General features: G+C 45.6%; 1 protein-coding gene across 1 annotated transcript; it reads right to left on the reverse strand.

Moving 5' to 3' along the window:
• Positions 1-421: 421 nt before the first annotated feature.
• On the reverse strand, positions 422-11,772 carry LOC134445323 (protein limb expression 1 homolog). The gene is made up of 6 exons (XM_063194405.1): positions 11,545-11,772; positions 8,818-8,984; positions 5,581-5,721; positions 4,551-4,646; positions 3,226-3,303; positions 422-2,091 (listed from the first exon to the last, which is right to left on the reverse strand). The coding sequence occupies exons 1-6, from the start codon at positions 11,585-11,587 to the stop codon at positions 1,345-1,347; spliced, it is 1,272 nt and encodes a 423-aa protein (XP_063050475.1). The 5' UTR covers positions 11,588-11,772; the 3' UTR covers positions 422-1,344.
• Positions 11,773-13,893: the final 2,121 nt, after the last annotated feature.

Below are 13,893 nucleotides of genomic sequence, written 5' to 3' on the forward strand. Positions count from 1 at the left end.
CACTGTCCTATAATAATAAAGGCCGGAAGGACTTAAAAATACCTTAAAAATAAAAACAATCACACACATTTATATTTCCATTTGTTCTAACCTCATGGTGGGCCAAATGTTTGCCATGCTCGGGCCGGATTTGGCCCGCAGGCCTTTGGTTAGAGACCAAGGAATTACAATGTCCTTGTTTTCCTCAGCAGTCAACAACAACACATTAGAATGGATATGTTGAATGATGTTTTGTGTACAGTATTAGGCCTATCATCCTTAGAAAGTAAGGAGACCAAGTTAATTTATCAATGTAAGCTATTCAGTGTGTAGTTTGGCCTACATGTAATGCAATTTCCCCTATTTTGTAAAATTGTGACCACACAAGAAAAACAATGAGACACATTATTTTATTGAATTAGGTATTTACATTATACACACAGTTTATGTCTTCCCTTTTTCCATGACACAAGGCACATCTTTTGTGTGTAAAGTGTGGGGCAAGGTGGAACTACATTCATCTGGCAAGAGTCGTTCCTGTGAGCATGTTACATGTCTATGTTCACACAAACCATTGGTCCCACATCACTAACAGTTTTAACATTATTTTTTAGGCCCACTGGTCCCACAGCCCATTGGCCCCATAGCATATTCCTGCCGCTCTATCTTCCCAAATATCAGATAATTTATTCAAATGTATGCCCCATGTTCCATGGCGGGGAGAAAGGCACGTTAGTTTACTCAGAGCTAGGGGAACATGGAGATGTAGAACATAAGGCTTATATTTGAATTATTTCTTAAAAATGAGTGAAAATGGAGCAGCAGGAATGAGATGTGGGACCATTGGGCTGTGGGACCAATGGGCTGTGGGCACATAGAGCAGACCCCAGTTTAAGTCATTAATCTAGGCTTAGACATTGTATAAATCCCCTGTGAATAATGGGACAGGCCAATGACCAACATGGGGCAAATATACCGTTTCATTGTGATTATGGAAACTGGCACCACCTACCAAAATAATAAAATATGAAATTGGCAATAAAGATTGGGTTCTGATAAGGCTACTATTAGGCCGACTGTTGGTTCCTGGTGAACTTTGCCAATTTTTCGTTCATCAGACACTGATAAAGGTTCACATTTTTATAGGTTATTTTTTGCTCATGTCCCATACAACTCTGTTGACGAAGTATGGGAAGGAGTGGACAGTGGCAATTCATAATTTCTCATTATATCCAAGGACCTACTAAGCAGACTGCAACTGTTCCCACAACCTGTGGGAAAAAAACACATACCACAATGTTGACCCTGTCAAGACATAAGTCATCTTTCAGTTCATACAACAACGACAGCACATCAACAAACACATCAACCAAGAGATTCCCTATCATTCACACTCTCTTGCGAGTAGAAGTCATAGCTTTGGTCCGTCAGGGTGCTCTCCTGGCTGGGCTGTCGCTGATGGTGTCTGCTGTACTCTGGCAGCGTCTCTGCCTGAGACCAGCGGTCCTCACAGCGACTCCTGGGACTGCAGTAGTCCATCTGCTGCTGCAACTGCTGCTGTTGGGAGCTGGGACTGCAGTGGTCCATCTGCTGGTTCTGCTGCTGGTGCTGGTGACTAGCGTGACTGCTGTGTCTACTGTAGTGTGGGAGTGTCTCGGCTTGAGACCAGCGGTCCTCACTGAAACTGCTGGGACTGCAGTAGTCCACCTGCTGCTGTTGCTGCTGGTATTGTGTGTTATATGGGCTGGGGCTGCAGTACTCAATCTGCTGGTTCAGCTGGGTGTAATCCTGACTGCGGCGGCCCATGCTGCCGGTTGGGCTGCAGTACCCCATCTGCGCCTGGTGATGGTGGTGCTGCTGGTCGTCGTGCTGCTGCTGCTGGTGGTGGCTGCCATAGGCCTGGCTGAGGGCCGTGCTCAGGATCTCCGTCTTCTCCTTGTAGAAGCGCAGCTCGCGTCCCGAGCGCCGGGCCTGCTCCAGCTGCTGCAGCGCCCCCTGGAGCTCCTGGGAGACGCGGCCTGGCGTCTGCTGCTCGCGCACCATCCAGTCCAACACCATGTGGCTCCGTGTGCACTCGTCCAGACGGTGCTGCGAGTAGTAGTCTATGACGTTCTGTGGGCAGGGAGAGAGGGAAAGTTAAAGTGAAGTCCTACTGTCATTGGGACAAAGCACTCCACAGCACACAGTACCTAGGCCGTGCCCTCCTAGGTGACGCAACACCTTCAGCGTTGCTACTAGTCAGGTCAAGAGCAATGCAAGTACTTTCTGAGCTCCCGAAAAATCGGGAACTCCTCCCACTTTGTCGGGAAGCAAACAACCATTAGCAAACCAAGGGAGGCATGCCATGTGGGAAATGTTAATTGTTATGGTCTCGGTCAGACTAATTCTCGAAGAGATTTGAAAGTCGATGATAATCAGGCTAAGCACAGAGTGCTCATTGCACACCGTGTAATGGCATTTATGCCTCACCCATGCAAGGGGGCAGTCCCAAATGGCGCCCCATTGGAGCAAGTGTGATGGGATGGTACCTTTCTCAGCGTACCTCATTAATGGAGGAGGATGGGGGGGAGCACTGGTTAATTACTCCCCCCACCCCACTCACCAATCGGGCGGGTCGGACCGGCAACCTTTGGGCTGCAAGCCTGACACCTTAACTGCTAACGCATGACTGCCCTCTGAGAGCTGTGTCAAGGTTTTGTACTATGGTTTTAACATTTGAGTCAGAGTGACAGAGAGTTATTTTTGGAGGCGTATTGAAGGTTTTGTATAAGCTTTACACACTCTCCAGAGTTAAGACACACGCTGTGAATGTGAAATGGCCCCAACTTTGGACAAAAAGTTATTATCAATTCTCAAAATGTTTGACCCTGAAATGTTAACACTGTGGTTTGTATGGGTGGGCGAAAAACGAATGAGGAGAAGAACTAAGCAATGTTCCAGACAGTCCCCACTTCTGAACACACTGTAGTAAGCATGGCAACAGGCAATATACATTTTGAAACAACATTGAAAATGTGATTGGACATGGTGTTGTACATGCTGTAAACATTATGAATATAAATGATGCAATGTTACTTTGGACTGTCAACACCTAGATCCTTTATTATGCAGAAGGTGGATAAACTGTCATCAGAGCATACAATCTAACTGGGAAATAGTTGGTGTCTCTGTTTGTGGGCTATTCATTTTTTAAGCAATCTTTTTTCTATTTCTTTTTTGTAGATTTTATCATTTCATTTGTCGTACCTGTCGGCTGCATTTCCTTTCTCTGAATGCCTTTAATGAGCCATTCCAGTGCAGCAGTTGAAACATTGTCATGATCTCCTTCAGGGTGAAAAAGAAAAACATACATACATAGTGTAGTGTGAGAAAACAATACCAAAAAAAACCTGTAACCCACACCATCAGCTATAACCTTTTTGTTATCCCACTAAATAATGAATATTTATCGTCTCCTTTATCGAACCGCCTGTAAGGTGGCAATACATCAGCTGCAGTGGCTTACCTCCAGGCACTATAAATAATGATCTTACAAAAAAAAACCTGCATCAATGGAATGCTGCTGTGGGTGGAACTGGACTCTCGCCATGTAGTACTTCAGATTTCAAACATAACCAACTACAGATGTATGGAGTGAAGACATCATCACTTTGGGGGTTATTATTATTGCCGAGGCCCACTTTTTGGGGGGCGGCTTTGCACCATGGCTCGTTTGACAAAAATGATTTGAACCTGCAGGACATGTTTTAAAACTGCCCTCCACGTTTTTCCTGCACATAAATCACTGTTGAGTTGTTAAGATTGATATGGGGCATTAGGTTTGAGCATTTAGCACTTCAGCAGATGGTAATAATGTGCGATATCAATTCACTGAAGGATCGGATACATTCAGGGCAATGTATTGCATTACATACAGTACGTGTGGACCTAGGAAAACATCCACAGATGTTAATGGTGCTTTAGGTTAAAAGAAAGCAAATACATTCCACTGGTCCATGTTCCAATTCCATCCATCGCTGACTGTTAAAGTTTAGAGGCATAGTATGTACTTTTCAGGTAACAAAATAATTCAATGGGTCTTTACTGCTTTTGTGACATACAGAGTCTTATCATTTTTAGTGCGAGGCAAAATACGGAGCAGCAACAACACAGTTGATAAAATACTAATGCTCTTATTAGTGCAAAATAACAGTGCTGAAAGTTTGGAAATCATATGCAGTAAGGAACTTAAAAAGGCAGATTGTCTCTCAAATACTGTAGTAAAAACTCTTAATAGTTTGGATGTTCACTGCAGTCCTTGACTTAATGGTACCATTAAGATAAAACAAGATACGATAAGATAAGATAAGATAAGATGAGATAAGATAAGATAAGATAAGAACTTAGTAGGGCTTAAAAACTTTCAAACATTTCAAACATTGTCATTATTATAACTTTGTATACTCAAACATCAGACACCCAGTTCATTTTGCCGTGGTAACAAAACACTCAGTTGAATTCAATTGGTTCTACTTGGTCGACTCGTCACACTCTCCAAGTATTTGCTGTGTGTTACTATGTGTCATTAGTACCTGAAATTCAAGCATGGTTCTGCCAGTGTTTGATTCAAGCATGAGGCAGTAGGCTCCAATGCTTGTGCCGGGGTCTGAGGCGTCTTCAATGGAGCCCTGCAATCACAGTGGAGAAGAAAACACACAAAAGCCCAAGAAGACGTGAAGTGAGGCACACAAAAGAACCGTTTCCCAGACATCCGCTGGTGATCACACATCAATCTCCTAGGCCTCACAGCACAGGCAGGCCCTTTGCTTGTCCAGGGGATGTTCTCTGTTTTTTTATAATGGCGTAGGAGAAAGGACTGGCGAGTCGTCTACATGGGAAAAAGGGGAGCAGTACAAGGGAATGCTGAAGGCCACACACATAAACTGGGGCCCCCTCATGACCTCAGAGGGACCTGCAGGACTTATGGGTTTAGCACACAGCCTTCAGCTCTTTATGTCTTGAAACAAAGCACTGTGTTTTTCGCTTGAGCTCTGGGAAACAAATAACGTTACTCAGGTGTCTTTTATCCTCTTTTTTTATTGTGTGCGTGACGTGCGTGCGTGCGTGCGTGCGTGCGTGCGTGCGTGCGTGCGTGCGTGCGTGCGTGCGTGCGTGCGTGCGTGCGTGCGTGCGTGCCTGCGTCCCTGCGTCCCTGCGTCCCTGCGTCCCTGCGTGCTCTTTGGTGGTGCTACTGGTGGCACAGGACTAAATGATGTAACTGACATCAGTAGTAGCCATGGCCTCCTAATATATATTAATGTTAAATGTTCATTTATATTGTATTTATTATTGTCCATTGTTACCAGTCCATCACTGTTACCTGTCCTGTCTGCACTTTATGTCAGTTTGCATATGTCTTGTCCTGGCATGGTATAGAGAGAAAACGTAATTTCATTTTTCCTTGTATGTCTTGTGCATATGATGAAAGTGACAATAAAAGCTGACTTGACTTGACTTGATATACTCCTCGTGAATCTGTGCGTGCACATTACTGCATATTTATATATTAATGGCATGGTAGTAGTGATGGACCAGGGATGACATATGAATGACATGACTCACATTAGTGGTAGCCACAGCCTCCTCTATGCTCCTGGTGATGAACTCAGGGGTGATCCGACGAGAGGGCAGCTCATTGAACATGGAGTTCATCAGGGCAATGCGGGCGGCGTCACGTCTGGCTTCTGCCTTAGTGTAGCAGTCCTGGTGATGACAAACACAAACACATAAACAGACAAACTAACATAGTTAGAAAAGAACCCAGAACACAGACAGATGCAGTCAGAAAGACATGACACACACACACACACACACACACACACACACACACACACACACACACACACACACACACACACACACACACACGCACGCACGCACACACACAGACACACATTCACAAACACACAATGCAATCACAAAATTCTCTGGCAGACACACAGACGCAGAGATGTAAACCCCCATGACAACCCCAGAAAATCCCCAGCACTCACAGCCCCCCCACCCACATTCACACACACACACACACACACACACACACACACACACACACACACACACACACACACACACACACACACACACACACACACACACACACAATGCCGTCACAAAGACCACCACGTAGGCAGACACATAGAAAGTCAGAAAGTCCCTCGTGCAGACAGACACAGTCAGAGAGACAAATAAAGTGAGAGATCACATCCACTCTCCTCCAAAAGAAACACGTTTTTGTTATGACCACGAGAGCAGAGACAAATTAGCTGAGTGAGTCTGGCCTCTCAACAGTGTCATGAATGTCTGTGAAGTTATTATTGTGGGTGGCGTGCAGCAATCTCTATTAGAAGTGACACTGAGGAGGGCCTTATAGCCAACAGGCCGACACACACGCTGAAAGCCAGGAGTGTCAGCACTTAACAGCACATAACACATATCATCTCTATCACAAGATTACAGATCCGATTATGCAAGCATTCTCCCGCCCACCCAACAACGAGATCAGAGCCAATTCTGGAGTTAACTTATTTAAGCATCTACATCTGGCTCTTTGCTTTTAAAAAAAGATAAAAAGAAGAAGAAAAAAAACGCTGTCTGAACCACTGTGGTCCCATTAATCGGAATTCTGTGACTTTCTAGTGAAATAAAATGGATTAGAAAAAGAACAAATCTTGAAAAAGGCCGGCAGTTAGATTGTGTGGGAACAGGGGGTGGAGAGTGACCGTGTTTGTGTGTGAGTGCGTGTGTGCGTGCGTGTGTGCGCGCCTGCGTATGTGCATGTGCATGTGCGTGGGCGCGAGTGCGTGTGCATGTTTGTTGTGTGTACATGTATGTGTGTGTGTGTGCATGTGCATGTGCGTGTGCGTCTGTGTGTGTGTGTGCATGTGTGTGGTTGTGCATGTGCGTCTGTGTACAAGAGAGGATATAAGGGGATGATGGCCCATCTTTGATCCCAAAACTCAGAGAGAAATACCTCTCCGCTGGAGTCATTCCACTGTGCCCAATGGATTAAAGCAGGCAGGGCACACAGAGGGGAGGGGGACCCCCTTGTGAAGGTCCATGAATGTAGAGCCTGCAGTGTGTACAAAGGGACTGCTCGGATCAAAGTCTTTGTGTGTGTGACGTGTGTGTGTGTGTGTGTGTGTGTGTGTGTGTGTGTGTGTGTGTGTGTGTGTGTGTGTGTGTGTGTGTGTGTGTGTGTGTGTGTGTGTGTGTGTGTGTGTGTGTGTGTGTGTGTGTGCCCCCCATTCATTCACACTGTGGCGTCACTGGAGCCAAATGTCTCTCCATGCACACACATAAATGACAGCAGCTGCCCTGTTCTGTTGAACGGATTTGCAATCATGTCAAACTTGGACGACGGACAAGGACGGCAATGGCAGAGTTGAGACGCACAAGGTCTTTACGTCTCTGAGCGCTCACTTTCTAATGAGATATTACTTACGCAAACGTTTTTTCTTACAATTTCTTTTTGGACATTGTTGGCTCCAAGTGCATTACATTTCATTTATTACGTATGAAGTTACCGGGGATGATTAGATTTTCTTTATCGGAGTTCCAGCGGACATTCTCAAGTATTTATTAAATTTTCACACAGGTGCTCAGTCTCAGCACTCATGTTCCGCTCTCGATTCGGCACAAAACTGGCTTTGTTTGGGGTGTATGTGTGTGTGTGTGTGTGTGTGTGTGTGCTTGTGTGTGCGTGTGAATTTTGATGAATGAAGAGAAAAATACATCTCCATGGCCAGTAAAAGGAATCTTAAGTCTCAATGCTCCGAAGAAAATTCCTTATGCAGAGAGACAGATAGGGAGAGAGAGAGAGAGAGAGAGAGAGAGAGAGAGAGAGAGAGAGAGAGAGAGAGAGAGAGAGAGAGAGAGAGAGAGAGAGAGAGAGAGAGAGAGAGAGAGAAAGAGAGAGAGAAAGAAAGAAAGAAAGAAAGAAAGAAAGAAAGAAAGAAAGAAAGAAAGAAAGAAAAAGAGAGAACCCCTCCCGGACTGATTTGCGGTGAGCTCTTGTAATTGGACTAATAAGAACCACCTGTTGGCTCCCCCAAATTTTCACACAATCTCTCCGCGTTTCCTCTCTCCTCTCCTCTCTCCGATCTCACTTGGTCTGGCAGTTCTGCTGATCTCAGCTCCGTTCCTAGCAACCAGTGCACACTGTCTGTCAGGGAACCCAAAAGGGGGCCTGTCCCAGGCCCAAAGCCGTTAGCGACCCTGCACACCACAATGCTGTGTCCTGACATCTGGGGGTGACACATGCCTCTGTCTGTCTAGCACGGTCGACCAACCTGCTGAATAAGGCCTTTATCAGGCCAGCAGTCAGCCTTTCTCCATGAGACCTCCTCGCATTAGCCAAATATCTCACACACATGGGGTGTCGTTAATAACATGCACACCTGGTTTGGAGTGGGGAAGGGTGTGTGTGTGTGTGTGTGTGTGTGTGTGTGTGTGTGTGTGTGTGTGTGTGTGTGTGTGTGTGTGTGTGTGTGTGTGTGTGTGTGTGTGTGTGTGTGTGTGCCTACGTGTGTGAGTGTATAACAACTGGGTTATTAACATGCACCTAGTTTGGAGTGTGTGTGTGTGTGTGTGTGTGTGTGTGTGTGTGTGTGTGTGTGTGTGTGTGTGTGTGTGTGTGTGTGTGTGTGTGTGTGTGTGTGTGTGTGTGTGTGTGTGTGTGTGTGTGTGTGTGTGTGTGTGTGTGTGTGTGTGTACGAGTGTGTGTGTGTACGAGTGTGTGTGTGGGATGGGGGGTCATTTCCCTATTGACATGTTTGTGTTAGGGGTGACGGTGGCAATTACCTGGAAATTGCCAAAACAGCTCCCGCCTGGCAGCGTGACGTAGCAGATGAAAGGCGGCACGGGGGAGGGGGAGGACTCGTACACCACCAGGTTCTCCTCTTGGTGGACGGACGCTCCCTTCTCTTGCTTTTGCTCCCAAAACTGATGGAGCATCGCCACAACATTTACTGAAAAATGAGAGACAGTTATCAACACCCATTTTCAGTGAAAGAGTTCAGTGTAAATAATCTGTTCTGAAATGGAGGTAAATGTATGCTGTTTCATGGTGAAAGGTGAAGAAGCATGTCTTTGTTTCTCTGTGAAAAGATGTACGTAGGTTTAGTTTAGCAAAGTGAAGGACAGCCAAGATAATTTTGTTTCATTTAATTTAGACTATTCCAGTCAGTGTTGCCAGATGTATGCTAATCATCGTCTTTCTACCATAATTTTGTCCTCTGTTCGATCCAAAACTCGTGATGTACGATCATTTCAAGAGTTTTCATTTAGTTCATTTAATTCCCTTAAAACAACCATTGGTTTCATGTACGATTTGGATTCGTGTACAATTTCCTCTCAAAAGCCTCCAAAAAAACCCAATAATTTGAGGTTGTGGTACGATAGTTCAACAGTTTCCCATCTGGCAACACTGATTCCAGTACAAAGGTTCCAGTCTTTTTCCATCATGCAGTCCTATTGTTTGACATGGTCTTCAGTGATGCCTACACAGATAAGGGCATGTTTGGGTGAATGTCTACTACAGAGGCAGACGCAAAGCATCTGAGGGGATGGAGGAGGAGGGCTGGGTGGCCGGGCGGGCAAAAGGGCCCAAGTTCGCCTTTGTGTTTATTGAACTTGTCTGGGGCCCAAAAGAATTTTCCAGGTCTATATATCTAATTTATCAAAGACATACCCATGAGAGGCAGGGCCAGGGCGGCGAAAATGACCTTCAATTAAAAGCTTTTAAGGAGTTAGCCCCAATTTAGATTTTTGCACTGAAGCCAATTGCCCTGCAGAGACGTTTCTCATATGAAAAACAATCAGCGCCAGTCTGCTGGGGCCGCCACGGACCTCTTTTGAGGTGTTCCCCCGAGTCGGCTGATATCCTGTATCATATTCGGCTCCCGAAACTGCACAGTAAAATTAATGAGTCTGTGTCGACTGTGCCAATGACTTAACTCACCTACTTTGAGTCATCACGCATTATACGGTTTGCAAATCCAAACCAAGGTTGTTTGGATAAGGGCATATACGCAGTGAAAACTGAATTTGAAAGAACGGGTGGAAAAGTTTGAAATACAGTACAGGTGTTCGCTGAAATGCGACTGAAATAAGTCATTGGAGGTTTTTTGGCTGCGTGCCGTGAAGTGAAAGGGACATGAATGTCGGGGGAGATATGGTTTCAGCATGTTCCATACCTTAATTGTTTACGCAGCCTCTTTTAATCAAGACCACACCGAAATGTTATACATGACTTTTTTCCGGAGGGGTCTAGCTATAGCGAAAACATGGCACAGGAGAGGAGAGGGCCCACCACTATAGTATATATTGTTGTAAGGGTGGTGGTGGGTGTGGGTGTGAACATGGGTGTGTTTTCACAGCAGAGAAAAATTCCATCATTTTGTTTATTTGAGTGGAATTAGCTACAGTGGGCACCACCCCTGTAGGTGGCATGAGAACTCATATTCAGTCCTTCAGTTTGATGAATGGCCCTTGTATCAGTGCCAGGGGGAAATATTCTATTTTGCAGCCGTTTCATTGGTATTCAAATGATCACTGTTGCCGGGAAACAGCGGTGAAATGGGATGGGAGTGAGAATGAAACGTGGTTGTAAAATGATGTAGGCCTAGGCCTACAACAAGCAAAACTCCTTTGCAGTTTACAAAACACATTACATGCTGTTTGACAATGATGTAATTAGGAGAGAGAGAGAGAGAGAGAGAGAGAGAGAGAGAGAGAGAGAGAGAGAGAGAGAGAGAGAGAGAGAGAGAGAGAGAGAGAGAGAGAGAGAGAGAGAGAGAGAGAGAGAGTGTGTGTGTGTGTGTGTGTGTGTGTGTGTGTGTGTGTGTGTGTGTGTGTTTGTGTGTGTGTGTGTGTGTGTGTGTGTGTGTGAGAGAGAGAGAGAAAGAGAGAGAGAGAGGGAGAGTTTACACACATAGAACTTTACATACATGGGCCTACTTCAAAAGTCAAGTCTGTGATTTTATTTTCGTGACCCATTTTTATGCTTTTTATTTTATGGTGAAATTGTCATTCAGTGAGCGATGGATGAGTGTGAATTATAATATAACAGATTGCATTTCAAATTCAAAGATACTTTGTAAGATGTACTTTGAAAGATGTATTTTGAAAGATGCTTTGTAAACAACACCCATGCAGTTGTCCCATTGAAACCCAAAGTGCACATCCAAGCTGCAAATGTGTGAATACAGTACATGTCAACCTGTATACCACTCCTACTCAGATAATATTTGCTATGAATCCTTTTGATCAATGAATTATTACCCTATGTATTTAATAAGGTATATTGATGCAATCCGTTACAAAAACGTGAATACACATTTTCTATAGTGTTTTTCATGAGTCTCAAAGTCTATTAAGCAAAGTAACTGAATCACTGCTGAAGCAGTGCATAAAACCATCATAGGAGACATCACAAGACAACACAAATTAAGTAAATTATTTAGTGTGACCAACTTACAAATGCCTAAACACAACACTATAATTTCATTCAAGTTCACTTATACTCACAGTCTTTGAAGACTTTCTCGTCCTGCAAGAGAGATCCAGACATCTTCTCCCCTCCTGAGGGTAAGAAACCGCTCAACAACAACAAGTGCCTTGCGTCTGGTCCTGCGTGGCTTTTCCCTGTTTTTGATTCCAACAGAACACCTCGGGAAAAAAACAACTCACATGCTCCCTGTGTGAATGTGAGGCGAGCAGAGCTGCTCCCAGCTCCCAAAGCTTCACTTCAGTTCAGTTCAGTTCCAACCAACAGAGAACAAATGGAGAAGGGGGGGTTCCCCCGCAACCCACCGTCCCAACACACCCTCCCTCCCTCCCACACCCACCCGGCACACACACACACTCACACACACACTCTGTGACAGACACACGCACCCACACCCACCCAATGCCTTTTTACTCTACTTTCTACGCCGCCAAACACACCCTCCTACCCAACCACCCTGCACACACTCTCTCTCTCTCTCTCTCTCTCTCTCTCTCTCTCTCTCTCTCTCTCTCACACTCACACACCCACCCAATGTCTTTTTAGTCCACTTTCTGCGGCTGTGCTGTGCGACCTCCAATCAAGTGTGGCGAGGGGAGCGGAGCGGAGTAAAGCTGGCCCCTGGGGGTCTCTCCTCTCCTCTCCTCTGTGGCGGGTCCCGTCCCACCTTTGTGGAGAGCTGAACTAATTAGCTGGGAGTCTGATGGGGACGGCTTTCTAGTTGTGGTCCCTCCTCTCCACTCCACTCCTCCTCCACCCCATCCTCCTCCATCCTTCATCTCTTTTCTGCCGTCCGTTATACTCACACCAACTCTCTCTCTCTCTCTCTCTCTCTCTCTCTGTCTTACTTTCGCTCTCTCTCTCTCTCTCTCACACACACACACACACACACACATCTTCTCTGCTGTCCAGGCATTATACTCACACATTGACTCAGTCATGCACACACACATACACACGCACGCACGCACGCACACACACAGGCACAGGCACACACACAATCCCTTTCTTTAGCTCACATGCAACACACATTCTCACATTGATCTTTTGCTCGAGCACACACAATTTCTGTCTCGTGTCTTCCTTCCTTCTTCCTCTCTTTCTTTCTGTCTTTCTCTCCCTCTCTCTCTCTCTGACACACTGACACACACACACACACACACACACACACACACACACACACACACACACACACACACACACACACACACACACACACACACACACACACACACACACACACACACACACACACACACACACTTTCTCTTGCTCATATGCAAACAGATTTTCTCTCGTTCAAACACATAACCCCCCACCCCCACAACACACACACTCACACACTCACTTTCTTTCTCCTGCAAACACAATTTCTCTCTTTCTCTCACGCGCTCACATCTTCTCTCTCTCTCTCACACACACACACGCACACACACACTTCCTTTCTCCTGCAAACACAATTTCTCTCTTTCTCTCACGCGCACACATCTTCTCTCTCTCTCTCTCTCTCTCTCTCTCTCTCTCTCTCTCTCTCTCTCTCTCTCTCACACACACACACACACTCACAACCTAAATCCCTTTGCAGGAATGCAATGCTGTGCAGCCAGTCCCACCCCCCCATCTCAACTCTCTCATGCTTGGTCGGCCTCACATCTTCTTTCTCCAACCGCCTGACTAAACTCAACAGCAGGGGCAAATGGCTCCATCGAAAAATGTGGTCTTCATATTCCCCGCCAGAGTCATTTAAAAATGATGCATTTCTCGTCAGGGCTGTCGACACGTTTTATGTGAAGGTTGAGGCAAGACTGACTGACAGCCTGTGCTAGTTCAGGCCAGTCGATTGCTCAGCTGAAGGGTTGAGGAAGAGGGGGGAAAAGCATGAGAATTTACAGCAGCAAAGTAAAGCAACGCAATGCAACTAATTGTGTGAACTCAAACACACATGCTAAACATGTGAATGAATTAGTCTCTCTCTCTCTCTCTCTCTCTCTCTCTCTCTCGGTCTTTCTCTCTCTCTGCAGTTTCAGCCTTGGGCACATTATTGTGTTCCCCTAATGGACTCATATGGTTCCCGTGATCAAGTCAACACCTCGCTCTTTTAAAAAGACTTTTAAAAAGAGTTGTCAAATCCTTAATCCAACCCCTCGATATCCTCCTCCCTCCTCTTTTTTGAGTGCCCCATCAAGATAAGATGTGCACGAATAATATCGTGTCCGGAGATTCAGCTGTGCACTTTTTTTTCCTTCCCCCCAAACCTTCAAACTCCCTTTGGGATTTCAGACTGTGTGCAGAAGTGCATTGGGACAGCCCAAGCCCCCATTCATAATACAGCCTCATTGTGAGGGGTGCCTGGGAATGGAGAGGGGTGC

This window comes from Engraulis encrasicolus, chromosome 3 (assembly GCF_034702125.1).
Source record: "Engraulis encrasicolus isolate BLACKSEA-1 chromosome 3, IST_EnEncr_1.0, whole genome shotgun sequence".
NCBI classification, from domain to species: Eukaryota; Metazoa; Chordata; class Actinopteri; order Clupeiformes; family Engraulidae; genus Engraulis; species Engraulis encrasicolus.

What these genes read in the sequence shown, in the direction of transcription:
- LOC134445323 (XM_063194405.1), bottom strand. Translation starts at nt 11,587, where the DNA reads ATGTCTGGATCTCTCTTGCAGGACGAGAAAGTCTTCAAAGACT. An exon ending in GCTGTTTTGGCAATTTCCAG is followed by an intron (nt 5,722 to 8,817) that starts GTAATTGCCACC and finishes TGTCATCACCAG; the next exon opens with GACTGCTACACTAAGGCAGA. An exon ending in AAAGGAAATGCAGCCGACAG is followed by an intron (nt 2,092 to 3,225) that starts GTACGACAAATG and finishes CCCTGCCCACAG; the next exon opens with AACGTCATAGACTACTACTC.